General features: G+C 58.6%; 1 protein-coding gene across 1 annotated transcript; it reads right to left on the bottom strand.

Moving 5' to 3' along the window:
• Positions 1-466: 466 nt before the first annotated feature.
• TRARG1 (trafficking regulator of GLUT4 (SLC2A4) 1) lies at positions 467-14,783 on the bottom strand. The gene is made up of 3 exons (XM_059669242.1): positions 14,053-14,783; positions 3,232-3,364; positions 467-1,448 (listed from the first exon to the last, which is right to left on the bottom strand). The coding sequence occupies exons 1-3, from the start codon at positions 14,437-14,439 to the stop codon at positions 1,435-1,437; spliced, it is 534 nt and encodes a 177-aa protein (XP_059525225.1). The 5' UTR covers positions 14,440-14,783; the 3' UTR covers positions 467-1,434.
• Between the last annotated feature and the right edge of the window lie 1,653 nt (positions 14,784-16,436).

The raw sequence follows: 16,436 nt of genomic DNA, 5'->3' as shown, positions 1-16,436 counted from the left end.
CATAAGCATCGTGAACAGGCTCAGGGGAACATTCTTGGCCAACCTGGGGCCGGTCTGCCTGTGGCTAGGAACCTGCCCTCCACTGAGCGCAGTGACCCCGGCTGCTGGGCAGGGCCCCAGCGGCAAAGCCTGGAACATCCCTCTTCCAGAGTCCGGGAGCCAATGCCAGTGGGGAAAGTGGGCACAGAATTTGGGGGAGAATCTGGGGCCAAAAGCCAGGCAGGCGGCCCAGGGGCCATGGTGTCCAGCGCTGCCTCAGGCATGAGAGTGATTCCCGAGCCCTGGGCCCCCCTCTCCCACAGACTGGCCCTTCAGCCCGCTCTTCCCTCTGTCTTGGGATTCTCGACCAAGAAACACAAAACCTTCATAAAAACTCTCTGGCCCACTTCCCTCCAGGGAGCACACACACTGCCAACGGCCCAGGAGCCCTTGGGGAGTGCCCCTCCGCACCCCCCCCGCCCCCCCCCCCATGATCCCAAAGCCCCCTCCAGGCAAAGCCTCGGCTGTTTGTGGGTGGCCAGGGGCAGAGGGGGAGGCACAGGGCATCCGATGAGGCCGGGCGGGGGACCAGGGGCCCATGCCCCATCTGAGCTGCTCTGTACGGGACCCAAGTGTGTACCGCAGACCATGGGGGGCCATGGCAGGAGGGAGCTCAGGCCTGGGCTCCTCGCCAGCTGGCGGTTAGGTCCTAGGAGTTCTTGGTTGGTGCCCCAGACAGCAGGACAGGGAGGGGCGGGAGGTGAACGGGGGCCCTGGGAGACTCGCTGGGACCATAGTTCTCGGCAGAAAAAGTTCGGGAAGAGGCCCGTGCCGAGCTGTCCCTGTTCCTGTCTTCGCCAACATCCCTTTCGGCGACTCCACCCTGCAATGAGGGAGGGGGGGGCGGTTAAGTGTGGCCGTCGCCTCCGTCCAGGGCAGCTGTGCGGCTGTGGTCTGTGTGCCGGAGGCCCCAGGGCGTGCGGAGCATCACAGCCTCTGAGGTCAGGGCACGGCTGGCATCGCAGCAGGCATGTGGCACAGCATGCAAACAGCCCTCCCCTTCCCTCCTCAAGGAAAAGGCAAGACCCCTCCTCCGTCCGTGGGGCTGGACGCTGCTCCTGCTGGCGGTACACGCTGCTCGGTAGCTGCCAGGAAAGTGGGGATGAGAAAGAAGCCAGGACACGGGGCAAATGCCAGGCTGTGTCCATGAGGCTGAACCACATTATTCACTGGTTTCAAGGCCATTTCGTTTCCTTCCTTCCTTTCTTCCTCTGGCTTTTCCCATCGGATGTGGACTGCAAAGGGGTGACAGAGGTTCCCTCTGAGTTGGTGCTTTTGGAGCCTGGGGACAGGTGGGCCCTTGGCAGTCACGGTCCTGTCCTCCGTGGGGTGAGGGGGTGGGGCGGGAACGCCGGCTGGCCAGGGCTGCCTCTGCTGGCCGAGCCCTGGTCACTTCTATTTCTTCTGAACTGTAAAGAAAAGGACAGTTACGCAGAGCAGAGCTCAGAGCACGGGGTCCTCGGGTCCCTGTTTGGAGGATTGGGGTGTTTGTTTCCTCGTGGGACAGGGCCACAGGGACCACCTGGTTGGGGCTCTTGGTGGAGCCGAACTCCTGCCATGAGAGGACGGAGGCCTGTGAGCCCTGAACACAGAGCCATCTGTGCTGGGGTTTCCTACTGGACGCCCAACAGTTCCCTCTGCCATATTGAGTTCAGTGGTTGTCATGTGCCATCGAAAGAGTCATGGCTGCCCGGCCAGTGTGGCTCAGTGGTTGAGCGTTGACTCAGAAACCAAGAGGTTGCCAGTTCGATTCCCGGTCAGGGCACATGCCCAGGTTGCGGGCTCGATTCCCAACAGGGGCCACACAGGAGGCATCTGATCGATGGTGTTCCTCTCTCATCAATGTTTCCATCTCTCATCCCTCTCCCTCCTCTCTCTCTAAAAATCAATAAAAACATATTTTTTTTTAAAAATAGTCATGGCTAACATGACAAGCAGCAGCAGGACAAAGGCATCACAGGCGACTGAGGCCTCGTGGGTGATACTGAGCTAATGCCCCGGGCGGGTGGGTTCCTGCCTCTCACGTACCTGCGTGTCTGTCAGACTCAGAGAGATCGCGGAACGTGCTTCACTCCAGGCAGATAGGAAGCGGAGGACCTGGGTTTTGAACCTGACAGGCTGATTACCAATCCGACCTCTTCCCTCTCCTCAGTGGCCACGGTTGCCCATGACCCCAGGGCTGAATCCCAGGCTTTCTGCCCCCACGTTGAACACCCCATCGCCTAGACCAGTGCCTCCCAAACCTTGATGATGGGGCTGGGAACCTTCGTGAGATGCAGACTCTGGTTCAGTGGGTCTGGGTGGGGCCTGAGAGTCTGCATTTCTGACACGTTCCCGGGGTCGGCACCACTGCTGCTGCTCCAAGGAGCCCATCTAGGGGAGCAAGGTCTTTCGGGAAAAGCCTGGGTTGTTGGTCGCTGCAAGGGGCAGAGATCCCTGGGGACTTCCGTGTGTGTGTGTGTGTGTGTGTGTGTGTGTGTGTGTGTGTGTCTGGCTGCTTCTTTCTGTCTGGGGAGCTGCATGGGCCTTTTGAGCCGCCCGAGTCACCCTTGGAAATGGCTCCCCTGCTTGGAGAACTTCCTTGGGCCACCTCTGGGTGCTCACAAATGTGTTCCTTTCTGGCTTCCACCGTGTGCATTGTTACTTGCGGCCTGTCCTGGCTGTCTCGGCTCCATTTACCAAGACGGACACATCCGCCATCTCGGCTGATGCTCACCAAGCCTCTTCCTACTGCTTTAGACAGGAAGGCCCCTCGGGTTCAACTAGGCAGCCAGCGGCCCGGGGCCATGGCCATCAGAGCCTCTGGCTCCTAGGCCTGTGCTCTTCCTTTTTAAAAAATGTGTTTTTATTGATTTTTAGAGAGAGAGGAAGGGAGAGAGCTAGAAGCACCCATGAGAGAGAAACATCACTGATTGGCTGCGGACTGGGCATCGAGCCTGCAACCTGGGCACGTGCCCTGACTCGTGACCTCTTGGTTCCTGGGTCACGCTCTTCCCCCACCCTTTCCTTGTAATCCGCTTTCCAGGAATAGACAAGGCACACAGCCAGCCGACTCAGCTGGTTATGCCTGGAGCTGAGTTGCTTTTGGGGAATGAGAGGATAGGCTGCGGTCCCCACAGGCTCTTACCTTCCCCCACTGCCCCTGCCCCAGAGGCCAGGCTACACCCCGGCTGGCACGGGGCTGGGCCTCACCTGCAAAGTTCACGGTCACGGCCACAATGATGATGATGATCCCCATGATGATGAAGGTGATGCTGAGCAGCCTGGCCAGGCGGCCCAGCCTCCGGGCCCCATCGATGTCCCCCTGCTGCACGCTGCTTCGAGACTGCGGAGAGAGGGGGTGGCAGGGACCGCAGGAAGGCTGTCCTCACAGCCCTGCGGGGGCCCCTGGAACACACCTGGTCCCGCTGCAGCCCGCACTCCAGCTGCCTCCTCGGGGGAGAGGAAGTGGCCTTCTCCTGGAGAAGTGGCCTGGATTCAAGGGGCCGGGACCCTAACCAAGCCTGACCCTCGCCGGCGGAGGACAGCTGGAAGCAGAACCAAGCACTGCAGAGTCACAGAACCACAGGGTGGCAGAGTGGAGACGGAGGGCCCGAGAGGGAGGCCCAGGTCCAGGCTGCATTGAGCTGGTGGGAGCAGGTACGCCAGGCCCCTCCAGACCCCAGGCCTAGGCTCACTGCGGTGGCTGCACCGAGAGGCTAAGGCGGTGCCTGTGGCTTTCTCCATGGCCTGCCGGCCTGTCTCCTTTTCTCTGTGAGCTCCCTCTGCCACAAAAGAAAAAAAAATCCCCGGTTCTCCCTCCCCACCCAGGAACCACATCCTAGTTCAACCAAGCCCCTTCCTGGCTCACACCAGAAAGGCAGAAAGGTTTGAACCAAGACGGCTGGGGCTGGGGCTGGGGCTGGGGCTGGGGCCGGGGCTGGGGCTGGGGCCGGGGCTGGGGCTGGGGCTGGGGCTGGGGCTGGGGCTGGGGCCAGGGCTGGGGCTGGGGCTGGGGCTGGGGCCGGGGCTGGGGCCGGGGCTGGGGCTGGGGCTGGGGCCGGGGCTGGGGCCGGGGCTGGGGCTGGGGCTGGGGCTGGGGCTGGGGCCGGGGCTGGGGCCGGGGCTGGGGCCGGGGCTGGGGCTGGCGCTGGCGCTGGGGGAGCCACACTCCTCCTCAGTGAGCTTGGTGTTTCTTGGCCCTATTTAGTGTGAAGTCAGGTGGATGAGGGCAGGAACGTAGAGCGTCCTGGGGGGCCCAGTAGGGGGTGTGTCCCAGGCATCTCCATCAACTTATGCCCCTGCCAGGAGCACTTGCCAACTTGCTGGCAAGGGCTGGCCCGCAGCCTCCAGCTCTAGAACTCCCAGATGTTTGACTTCCGGAACAGGCATGCGCAGCAGTCCTCCGAAATAAATAGTTGGTTATTTATGTTCTGATTATTTAAGGCACCCGAGTTCAGAATGGACATGCGGTCAAGCACCTTGATGATGACGATTTATCGAGTCCTGATTTTGTACCAGGCGGCTGGCTAAGGCCTGGACCTACGTTATCTCATTCAGCCACAGAATCACCCTAAGAGGTGGGCAGTGTTGCCCTTTCTTTTTTTTACTGTTTTAACTCTGAAACAATATGCGCAGGAGAGCAGGGAGTGATTCCATTTAAGTCCGTGTCATGTGCTAGAGTCCCAGCTCCTAGCTCACCGCCTGGTGGGGAGGCTGGCCTCCATTGGGATCCCACACAGAGAGGTACCGTTGCCTCTGTGGGTCGTGTTACAGAAGAGGAATGGTTTCCAGCGGCCCCTCTGGCCATGTGGGAGCAGAGAGGAGGCTGGCCTTCAGGAGCTGATGCAAACGTGCAGCAAGATGACGGTGGCTGAGTTCATCACTCCGTCCCGGTATCTCCCATGGCCCCCACTGTCCACAGACCACAGACTAAACGCAGGTTCGCTTTGCGTTTTCTGATTTTATCCTCTCCTATCTCCTCCACCCTCCGGGCCTGGTCGATCTGAGCCACTCGGGCATGCGCACTGGTGCCACATGCCTGTGCTGTTTCTCATGCCGGCATCCTTGCTCCACAAGACCACATGGCCACTCCTCTCCGGCCCTCAAGGGCTGGCTCCAATGCCGCCGCCTCTGTGAAGCAGCCAAGATTCCTCCACTTGGCTGGAGTAATCATTGTCCCTTACATTATTGGAAAATCCGCCCTCTCTCAGGAAGCATGGTAAATGCTTGCCATCCAGTAGAGCAGTGGTTCTCAACCGTCTGGCCCTTTCAATACAGTTCCTCATGTTGTGACCCAACCATACAATTATTTTCGTTGCTACTTCGTAACTGTCATGTTGCTACTGTTAGGAATCGTCATGTAAATATCTGATATGCAGGATGGTCTTAGGCGCCCCCTGTGAAAGGGTCGTTCGACCGCCAAAGGGGTCGCGACCCACAGGTTGAGAACCGCTGCATTAGAGCAAGGGTGGGGAGTGTCTGGCCCTACCATGGCATTCAGGGTGAATAAATTTAAATGTTTGGCCAAATACAGCAGGCTAATTTTTAAGTTGATGACTTTGTATGGCCTGCAAATGATGTTACAAATACCCAAATGGCCCTGGACAGTAAAAAGGCTCCCCACCCCTGCCCTAGAGCCTCTCATCCTCACACCATAGGAGTTAGGGACTGTCACCAGGCCATTTACAGCTGAGGAGCTGGGACATGCAGGCCTTCTGAGAGAAACAACCGAGACATGGAGTAAGGCTGGATTAGGAAGGGCCCTGGGCCTAGCTGGTTTGGCTCAGTGGATAGAGCATTGGCGCTGGGACCAAAGGGTCCCGGGTTCAATTTCAGTCAAGTGCATATATCTAAGTTGCAGGCTTGATCCCTGGCCCTGGCCAGGACTCGAATGGGAGGCAACCATTCGATGTATATCTCTCACATTGATGTTTCTCTCTCTCTCTCTCTCTCTCTCTCTCTCTCTCTCTCTCTCTCTCTCTCTCTTCTCCTCCTCACTTCTACTCTCTCTAAAAATCAATGGGGAAATATCCTCAGGTGAGGATTAACAAGAAGAAGCAGAAGGAGGAGAAGGAGGAGGAGGGGGAGGGGGGGTGGAAGGAGAGCCCTGGCTTTTACAAAACAGAATGTGGATTTTGTCCTATATGCACTGGGGAGTGTACAACTGGGTGAGACACAGAGGATTTCCTCAAGACAGGAAAGAAAAAAGATCCAGTGAAGAGGGTGAGGGTGAAAAGACCAAGGGGTGATTGGCACCCCAACATCCCCAGGCAGCAGGTCTGGACCTGAGCTCAGGGGTGAACTATGGGCAGCAGAGGAGAGCACTCTGTCCTTGGAGACTGGGTGAAGGTGGGTGCGGGGATCTCACGCCTGGACAGGTCTGCAGGTGGGTCTGCGCAGGAAGTTGTGAGTGTTCCTGCCTCAGGACCCCAGGGGTATCAGTGACCAGGCACCAGTGTCATCCAGCAAGAGATGAAAGAGACGGTGGGTCTGGCATGAGGAGGGGGCATGGAGTGGGGCTCCGGCAACAGCCTCCTGGACATGGCAGGGACCCAACCAGGAGCAGGTGTAGCCTCCAGCCCCCTAGAAGGGCCGTCTGGCTAAGAGCACGGGTTCTGGAGCCAGACCCGGATGCCTTCCCAGCTCCACCCTTAACTGTGTGACCCTGGAAGTGGCTTACCTTTACCATGCTTTACTATAGATTCCTCAGCAGGTAAAATTGGTACCTACCTCATTGGTTCTTGCGGGGATTAAATGAGATAGTATAAGTAGGGGGGCTTAGCTTGGTGCCTGGCAATAGAAAGTGCTCAATAAACATAGTAATGAGCCCAGCCGAGGTGGCTCAGTGGTTGAGTGTCGACCTCTGAACCAGGAGATCAATGATTCTCTCTCATCATGGATGTTTCTATCTCTCTCTCCCTCTCCCTTCCTCTCTGAAATCAATAAAAAGATATTAAAAATAATAGCTATAGTAATGAAATATGTTTATTGTTAACCCTCCACTGAGCCTGAGAAGGGAAAAGGATCATAAGCCATTGACCTTAGCAGAGGAGGGCAGACCTGTTCTGGGAGGGAAGTCTACTTGGTGAGTCTTGGTGAAAAGCACCAACAGCCCTCCTTTCACTTTCAGAAATGTCCCAGTCAGGATGCTAATGACGTCCAGGCACCTACCACTCCTCCGTGTTCTCTTTCTTCCCTCCTCCTGCTTTCCCCCACCCACTCCAGCTTGATTTTGATGGCAGTGGGGTGGGGGATACGGGAGGCTCCTCCTGATGTCCATCTCCCCCAGGGGAGCACAGTACTGTTTCCATGCTCATCTTTGGTGCCCAGCCTCAGCAAGGTGCCTCGCTCTGGCAGGTGCACCGTGAATAGCAAAGCCTCTCTGCACAGCTGTTTTCTGTAGCTCTAATTTCCGGGAGAGGATCCTAGCACCTCCCTCCTGGACTCGCCCTCTGTCTCTCCCCACCTCAGATACAATCAGGTAAGAATTCCTGACCTTTCTCGTGTCCCTCAAGTCTATCCCTCCCTCCCTAGTCCCAACTCCACCGCCCTAGCCCAGTCCCGGTATATAGTGCATCTCTTCTCTCTGCTCCACCCCTGTCCCCATCCAACCTCTTCTTGACAGTCTTTGAAATCCAGGCTTGGCCATATGACATAAAAGGGATACGGCGTTCTGCCCCTGAGCCCTTCCACGTGCTGTCTCTGCTGGAAAAACAATGAGGAGGGTCTGTTTTCTAACCACGGAACTTAGCCAGTGGCATGCTCAGTGTTCAGAGCAGATTCTTGAAGGACATGAGCACTAGCCCACGCCACCCCCAGCTCTCTGCACGGCCAGCCCAGGTCACTAACCTCAGTTCCACCAAGGTAACATTGCGGGGAAGGGAGGCCAGCATACAGGAAGGCTTCCGGGATTCCCGGGAAGTCTGGCTTTGGAGATTCTGGGGCTTCCTTGAGTCATGACCAAGGGACTCATTCTCAGGGGTAAGCCTGGCATGCGGGGGAAGGGGAGCAGCGCTTGAGATGAGTCCTGCCCCCCACTTTGCAGAGAAATAGTTGTGAGAGCAGCAATGATTCAGGACCATGGAGAGAGGAGCACACGGGGCTGGCTGGGAATGGGACACGGACAGGGGGAGGCCACAGGGAGAATTTTCCCAGTCACTCTGAGCCCAGTCTCTCTTCTTTATCCACAGAACCATCGGTCCTTGCTACCCAGCCATGCGTGTTCCCACCGTAGCTACCTCAACGGGGACTCTCCGGCTCTGAGGAATACGCATGACTGGGAAGCAAGGACTGATGGTTCTGCGGATAAAGGAGAGAGACCGGGCTTAGTGTGACCGGGAAAATTCTCCCTGCGGCCTCCCCCAGTCCGTAGAAGCTCCTCACCACTGGCTGGCACTCACTTCTCAAGCCCCGCCCCCCATCAATTCCCAAGTGAAAGACCCATTCCCTGCCTACAGGGATGGAGGGAGACCCTTCATTTCTTTTCATCGGGGAAAGTACCAGCTGCTCTCTCATCCCCACTTAGTGGCATCGTCTTCGAGTACAAAATGGCTTAAGTCGAAGGCATAATAATCATTTCAGTGATGATTATAATGACTGTGAATTAATAGATCATCTGCAATTGCAGTGGCTGTGGGAATGGTGAGGGAGAAAATGAATTCAAGTTAATAGATCGGGGAAGATTGAAAAGAGTCTGAGAGTGGGTCGGGGGTGGGGAGGATGCTGGAGAGATCTTCATCCGCCCTCACCTTCAGGCTCAGGCCAAACCCCAGCAGATCTGAGACTGACAAGAGGTGCCAGGGCTGGTCAGCGATTAGTCCTTCCGGGGAGGTCCAGCGTCTCCCCGCAGGATAAAGCAGAGGGGTGCCCTCTCCATGCCCCCGGCACAGCCCTCTCTCTGCAGCCCTGCAGTTGTCTCCGCCAGGCCCTGCCTGCGAGCTAACCCTTCCATGGCTGGAGTGGCGAAGAGTAGAGGGGGGATACGTGGTGATGGACGGAGACTTGACTTGAGGTGGGGAACACACCGGATCGCGTACGGATGATGTGTTGTAGAACTGTGCACCTGAGACCAATGTAATTTTCTTAGCCGGGGTCACCCCAGTCCGCTCATTTTTTTAAAAGAGTGGGGAGGAATGGAGGAGGTTCCAGGGGAGGAGTCAGAGCAGCTGCCGGGCCGGATGGGAAGGAACTGGAAACGCTGAGGGGCCTGAGATAGCAGCTGTTTACCAACCGATTCTGAAGTTTCTCAACATGTTATGCCGGCTGACCGGCTGACCGGCTGACCGGCTGACCGGCTGACCGGCTGACCAGCAGCCTGGCTGGGACTCTTGCTGAGTGAAGGGATGAAGGCACAAATGGATGAACGTGAACCTGCACCATGTCAGTTAAATAACGAGGTCACCAGAGTGCCTACGGAAGGAGGTGTTGAAGCTCCCACATTTGCAGAAACAACCTACAGAGGAGGGGCTGCGGGAGGCTCCCCAAAACCACAGACAGGGCTGCCCAGCTCCCCTGGTGGTGTATGAGGGTGAGACTTCATCATCCCCAAACTGGTTGAGGTCAGAACTGCCTGTCCCCTGGGGGTCTGCCCTTCCCTCTGACGTCGCAGTTTCATTTCGAGTTCATAATAACAGCACCCACTCCATTTACTCCGTGCCCGCTCAGGGCGAGGTGTTTCCACACACAGTAACTCATGAGCCCTCCCAATAACCCCATGAGGTAGATGGTTTATTAAACCTATTTTGCAGAAGAGGAAACGGGCTAAGGAAGGAGGCTGCGTGACTTGGACAAGGTCGGGTGGCGTAAAAGGGACAGAGCTGGGACGCTCCCCCGGGTCTGCCTGATGCTTATTTTATCCCCTTTGTCCCCTGAAGGCCCGCTGCTGGGGACCAGCTCCAGGATCTGGACGGCAGACGTTGCCGGCTTTGAGGCGCGTGGCCATTTCTCAGCTTGACCCGGGAGTCAAATGGATGAAGTCAGCCTTGCCCTGGCCACCCCAGGAGGCTCACGGGAGGCTGCAGTTCTGAGCACACGGCTGAGTCTGGACACCCCCGCAGGTACAGCCCTGATCCCCCAGCCCTGGTCACAGCAGGCCACAAAGCCACAGAGAGAGGGGCCTACTGGTCCATAGCTCTTCCACTGATGGAGTTGGGGGGAGGGAGAGAACAGTGGGGAGGAGGTTTATGGGGGGGGGCAGGGGAAGAGGGGAGGAAGTGGAATTCTTCCCTCCCCGCACAGATGCCTGAAAGGTCTGGCTTTCCTGGGAGGGACACACCATCCTCGTCCCCAGGGGTAGATGCAGGGCGGGACCAGGGAGAGAACACGGGGTTCAGCATCCAGCGGTGTGGCCGTGGCCCGGTGCTGTTCTGCACATCTCAGTGGTCCCATCTGTGAAGTGGGCACAATTAGCCGGACTCTGTCAGCCTCACCTTAGGGCTTGCTCTGCGGACAGTGCGCTCTAGACGAGCTGCCAGGGCTGGGGCTCTCCCTCCACTTGGGAACCAGAGCGGGGACTTCAGGGGAGCAGTCCTGAACGTGGGGAGCGGCTACCGCGTTTGGACAGGTTCGAGCCTCAGACTAATGAGAGGTCACAATCTTCTCGTGGCCACGTGCAAGTCCCAGCTTGGAGGGCAGGGCCCTCCCAGCACAATTATAGCCAACAGCTATGGTTGTGAGCTTGAACCTACATTCCAAACACGTGGCCCCACGTGCCTGAGTGATGTGGACTTGATAGAGTTCAGGTGCATGTCGTTGAGTAGGATCGAAACGCACGAGAACGTTGTAAACATCTTGACCACACCCTTACTGTGCCTCGTGGAATCTGGCTATAAAATAAAGACTCAGCTTGTAGTCCGTGGCACCATCTCTCCATCTGGGAGCAGCATCCCACCCAGACCCAGCTTTCTGCTCTTGTCTGTCTTTTCTCCATCCTTCACCACCCCCTCTCAGGGTCACTGAACCTGGCTGAGCTGGCGCAGCACATAAGGCGCCCTGGGGCTGAGTATGCCATGGCCGTGCCGGCTCGCCACACCTGAAGTCGGTCCCCAGGACCTGGAGACACCGGCACAGGAGACTCACTCCCTTTCTGCACTCTCTGGCCCTCCTGCCCCCTGGCTGTCTGGGTGGGACCCAGTGATTCAGCCCTAGATGAACACCTAACCCCCCCCCCCCGGGAAATGGGCGTTTCCTCTGAACTAGGCTGGTTCCCAGAAGAGGGAAGACTATTGTGGGCACCCCCAATAACGCTCCCCGCCTGGCACCCCTGACCCAGGGGCAGGCTGCGGAGTGGGCAGGAAAAGAGCGTGGGCTCCAGGCGTCGTGGGCTCCAGGCGTCGTGGGCCCCCGTCGCTAGCAGGTTATTTCACACGTCCATCCGCACTGGACTTCCTCGTCTGCAAACTGAGAGCAATAGCAATACCTGGGCCTCACAGGGCTAGAGTCTGGATTACCTGCGATCATATACGTCTAACATGTCTGGACCTGTGCCTAGCGTTTAGCAAGCACGCGGTGAGGGTGGGAATGTTATCCCACACCCTGGGCGTCCTCAGTTCCTTCTCTCTGGCTCGCGGCTCCCTGTAGAAATTCATTTCCACAGCTACACTCCACCCTTGCCTTGGCTGCTCTTCTGAAATCCCACCCCAGGCTCTCTCTCACCCTCACGCTCTCATAGCACCTGCCCACTGACTTCTTTGAGCCCCAACCTGTGACCGACCTCCTCTCTTCCGAGGCTACTACCACCTTCCTGGCCTCACTGCCTCCCAGTCCAACCCGGTCCCTGGATTGGCTGCCTCCTGCGCACCCGCCTCAGGAAGGCCTGAGCCCTATCCATGGAGCCAGACCAGATAGGTTTGGGCATGGTTGCACCTAACTGTGACTATACTAAACATCAGTGCCATGCGCTTTAGGTGGGTGAGCTGTACGATATGTTATATTTCAAAGCTCTAAAAAGCCCCAAGCAAGCCTGTGATGGTTTCTGTTCCTCACCGGGGAGATCAGCTGCCACAGCATTGCTGTTACTATGTGATAGCCTTTAACCGCGTGCTGGGTGTTGTTCCTAAGCACCGTGTATGGCTTGTCTCGTTTCGCCCTCATCCAGCCCTATAATGTAGGTGTAATAGCGACAACCCATTTCGCAGATTGGTACACTGAGGAGAAAAGAGGTTTGAGTGACTTGCCCGAAGCCACACAATACCTTGTGGTTTCGCCAAGCACAGATACTTCTTGCAGCGTGTCGTAAGGATCTGTTTACAAGTTTCTCCCCACTGGACTGGAGGCTCCTGGGAATTGGTGATGATGTCTGGGTTAGCGCCTGATTCCCTGTCCCTGGCCCGGTGCCGATCAGGCCTGACTCAAGGGCCTGAGAAGGACATAGAAATGCACTGAGCGTGAGCTCACTGGTTTCCCAGTCTCGGGCCCAGCTTTCTTTTGACAAAGGCAGCTCACCCCAGCCTGCATCCTGCTACCCCCACCAGGAGACAGATCCTAGCAGCTGTTTTCTCCTGGGCCCTGGGGCGGTTCTCCTCCCCGAACCTGCCTCCCCTCCAGGGGCTTCTCCCTGTAACCAGGAGGTGGGCCCTGCGGCCTGGCCCGCCCCGCGGTCCCCATGTGCAGCAGGCACACAGGAAGCCCCTCGAAGGCCCCGCCCTGGGTGCTGCCCAGCCCTGGCTCTTGTGCCCACGCCAAGTCCCCCTGACTTAGGCGGTGCTGGAGCTGCTGGGGCTGGGAAGGCTTGCCCGTGGAGGCCGTGCCGGGTTGAGGCAGACAGAGAAGGGTGAGAAGTAGAGGCTTTCTCAGAGGACGGCCCACGAACAGCCAGAGTGACCACAGCTCCGAGGGGCTTGGCGATCGCGGCTCAGCGGTGGAGTCACTCCAGACAGAAGGACAGTCTCTCCCCACCCAGACCTCTGGCCTGGCCAGCCCGGGGCTAGCAGGTCACTGCCCCCTGCTCCTAGCTTCACCCTGGACGCCACTGCCTGCGCAGTCCAGTCCATCTGTCTGTCTCTCTCCTTCCTAGACCCCAGAAGTCACAGCTGCTGACCGTGTCTGTGACCCTCTGCAAGTAGCTCTATCCAAATGGCTTGGCTCGGGACGATCTAAGGCAGCGGTTCTCAACCTGTGGGCCGCGACCCCTTTGGCGGTCGAACGACCCTTTCACAGGGGTCGCCTAAGACCATCCTGCATATCAGATATTTACATGACGATTCATAACAGTAGCAACATGACAGTTAGGAAGTAGCAACGAAAATAATTGTATGGTTGGGTCACAACATGAGGAACTGTATTTAAAGGGACAGAAGGTTGTGTACTCAAAGTCCTGCAGCACAAGAGTGCGCGAGAAGCAGAGACAAGCCCGCATGCCCTCCTTGGCAAGTCCAGCACGCCCTCTGACTCGGTTTCCACCGCGGCCCAGACCTCCCCCACCCTGAGGACAGAGGCTGAAATCCGGGCAACCACCAAGGCCCAGAGGGCCTGGCGAGAACTGTCCCGAGAGGAGCAGCCTTAGGAGCCAGGCCCCCGGCCCCCCAGGGCCCGGCAGGGAAGCCCCCGGGGCTCTTGGAAACCAGAGCTGGCACAGAGAACACCCAAGTGCCGGGGGCGAGGTGTGGGGGAGGCTGTGGGGGGCTGGCTCCCCTCCTGAGAGCACGGGCCCTGGGACTCCACGCCAGCTGCAAGCTCTGCTGATAGCGTAGCCTGCTCAGGAATGACTCCTGGGGACCACCCTCCCGCCCCACCACAAGACAGGACCCCCAACGTGGCTGTCTCTGTCGTTTGGAATTTAGCTCCAGGGGGCTCCCCGGGGCCTCCTCCCCAGCGGGTTCTGTGCCAAGTCAAGAGCAGAGACGACAGAGAACAGTAAACAAACGCCCTCCTGGCCCCGGACCCTCCTCCGAGGGGGGGTAGTCAGGCAGCTGAGGAAGGGGGTCTCTCCCCCAGCCCCTGGGTCCCCGCTCTCGCTTCTCTGCACCCGTGCCAGGGAGCATGCCCACCCCCACCCCCGGGCCCACCGGCCCTGGAGCAAAGGGCAGCACTTACCATGATAGAAAAGATGAGGGGGATGAGGTTAAGGGGCCAGACCGGGCAGAAGCAGGAGGCGATGGCAAGGATGAGGTAATCTTTGGGGGCCTCTCGGTCCTGGGCATAGGAGGCGGTGGCCGTGGAGGACGCCCGCCTGGAGCTGGCACGGGAGGGCGACCGGGGCAGGGAGGGCTCCCGGTGCCCCTCGGGGACCACCTTGAAGGGCAGCCCGTGGCCGTTCTGCTCCAGGTCCAGAGCCCCTGAGAGGGACTTGGGCAGCTTCAGGGACTTGTCCCCCTTGTCCTCCACCTTGGTGAGCAGCATCTCCATCTCGGGCAGGTCCAGGGGCGAGGCGGCGCCTGGCTCCCGCGCCGGGGGAAACTGAGGCTGCAGGGGGTTGGCCATGTCGGCTTGAGCCTCGGGCCGCTTGGGTTCCAGACGGTGAGAAGTGGGTTCCGGAGGGACCTCAGCGCACCATTCCTCAGCCCAGACCCGGGGAGAGTCGGGGGGGGGGGGGCCCACAGGTCAGGGGCCGAAGTGTCGCCGGGGAGCAAGGCTTGGAGGGTGGGCTGTCCAGGCCCAAGAGCTCAGCGTCTGGGTCCTGCCCGCTGCCCCGCTGGGAGCTGGAGACTTCAGTTGTGTTCAAGTTGGAGGCCAACTTTGCTGATGCTGCTGGCAGCACAGATGGGCGGGGAAGCAGCAGAAAGCAGCGCCAGGAGCGGAGAGAAGAGGCTCCTCTCCAGAGTGAGGCTCCGACGAAGTCAGGGCGGCTGTGTGTGTGTGTGTGTGTGTGTGTGCGTGTGCGTGTGTGTGCATGCGCGCCCCACGCGGCCTCCCTCTCTCCCTGCCCTCCTCGGAGAAGCTTTTCCTTTTCAATTCTCTCTCCCCCGAGAACCGCCCAGCAGCCTCTGCCCGGCCCAGCCCCACTCTGCCAGCCCGGCCCAGCCCAGAGGGACTCGGCTGACCTCCACTTCCCAGCGCAGCCGCAGGCCTGCTCCTCTGGGCTGGGGGCTCTGGGTGGGGAAAGAGAGAGAGTGGGTCACACGGGGTGGGGGCTCGCCAACTGTCCTGGGGAGTTGAGCCCCCTACTTTTCTTCCCCTGGGGCAGGTGGCCGCTTCCTCTTATCTGTCGGGAAACACTGGGCCCTGAACCCATCGCATCCCACCCCAACCATGACCTCCAACTCCTGGAGGCATCCAGGCCAGAGCCTGGCTCCCGGCTCCAGGAGAGAAGGGACGGAGCCCCAGAGTGGCTCCTGCAGGATCCTGCCTGGACCAACAGGGCCTGCTGAATGGGTTTCTGAGCAGCTCACCAAGGTGGGGGGCAGAGCGGGTGTTAGCAGGGAGTGTTAGCCCCATCTCATGCCCATCAGAGCTTTCCTGTGGTGCTAAGGAGCCGGCACCCGGGGCTCCTGGGGGCGCACGCCGACTCTGAGGGGCCCCGGTTCTGGCTGCCTGCCCACTCGGATTCGTACTGTCTTTGTTCTCTCTTCTGCCTTCTCTCTGTGTTTCTGCCTCCGTCTCTATTCTCTACATCTTCATGTCCCCAGTCTCTCTCCTTACCTTTATAAGAAGGACCTGGAAACACCAGGATATGTGTGTGTGTGTGGTGTGTGTGTGTGTGTGTGTGTGTGTGTGTGTGTGGTTTGCAGGAGGCTGTAGCAGTTTCAAACCCTGGGGTCATGCATGATGTTGGTGGGAAGTTAGAGATGGAAGGCAGCTCAGAGGTGATGTGGTTCAAACCCGTTGCTCTCACAGACCAGAAAGCCAAGGCCTGGAAATGGAAGGTGATGCTCATCTCCAACTGCATCCCAACCAGATACCAGTCTCGGGCCAGACCCGGTCCGGGGGCTAGTTTGAAGCCAAACAAACCATTTCAGCAGAAAGAAGTGGCTTTGGGTGGTGTGCGTAGCTGGCTTCAGGAATGCCACTTCCAGCAAGGATGGCGCGGGCAGAGGAGGGCGTGCGACGGGGTGGGAACCATGAAGAACTGGGCACAGAGGGGGGGGGGGCAGCGAGGAGCCGATGCCAGGGGAGCTAAAAGGACTCCTGGAGGCGAATCAGTCTCAAAAATTGTTTGTGCCTTTGAGGCAAATATTCAGGTTTGGTGACTATGACTACATTAAATTAAGCATGGTGGCTCCATCCTGCAACTCCACTGCTATTCGCAAAATGCAGACCTCTGGGCGTGAGAGAGGCCCCCTGCCTGCATGGGCAGCAGGGGTGGGGGCGTGGCTCCGTCCTCACCTGGCTCCTCAGGAAGGCTCTCACCCACCCCAAGCATGCACAGGAAGATGGGGTGAGCCGAGCTCCCCTGCCCGGGAACTTCCACAAATGTGCCGCCACCTTTTTAAATAGGAGACTCCCTGCAGAGGGTGGCAAGTTGGGTCCCTGAGACCCCG

Source organism: Myotis daubentonii, chromosome 16, assembly GCF_963259705.1.
Source record: "Myotis daubentonii chromosome 16, mMyoDau2.1, whole genome shotgun sequence".
NCBI classification, from domain to species: Eukaryota; Metazoa; Chordata; class Mammalia; order Chiroptera; family Vespertilionidae; genus Myotis; species Myotis daubentonii.
Note: the sequence above shows the minus strand (reverse complement) of the source record. Positions and strands in the feature narration are given on the sequence as shown.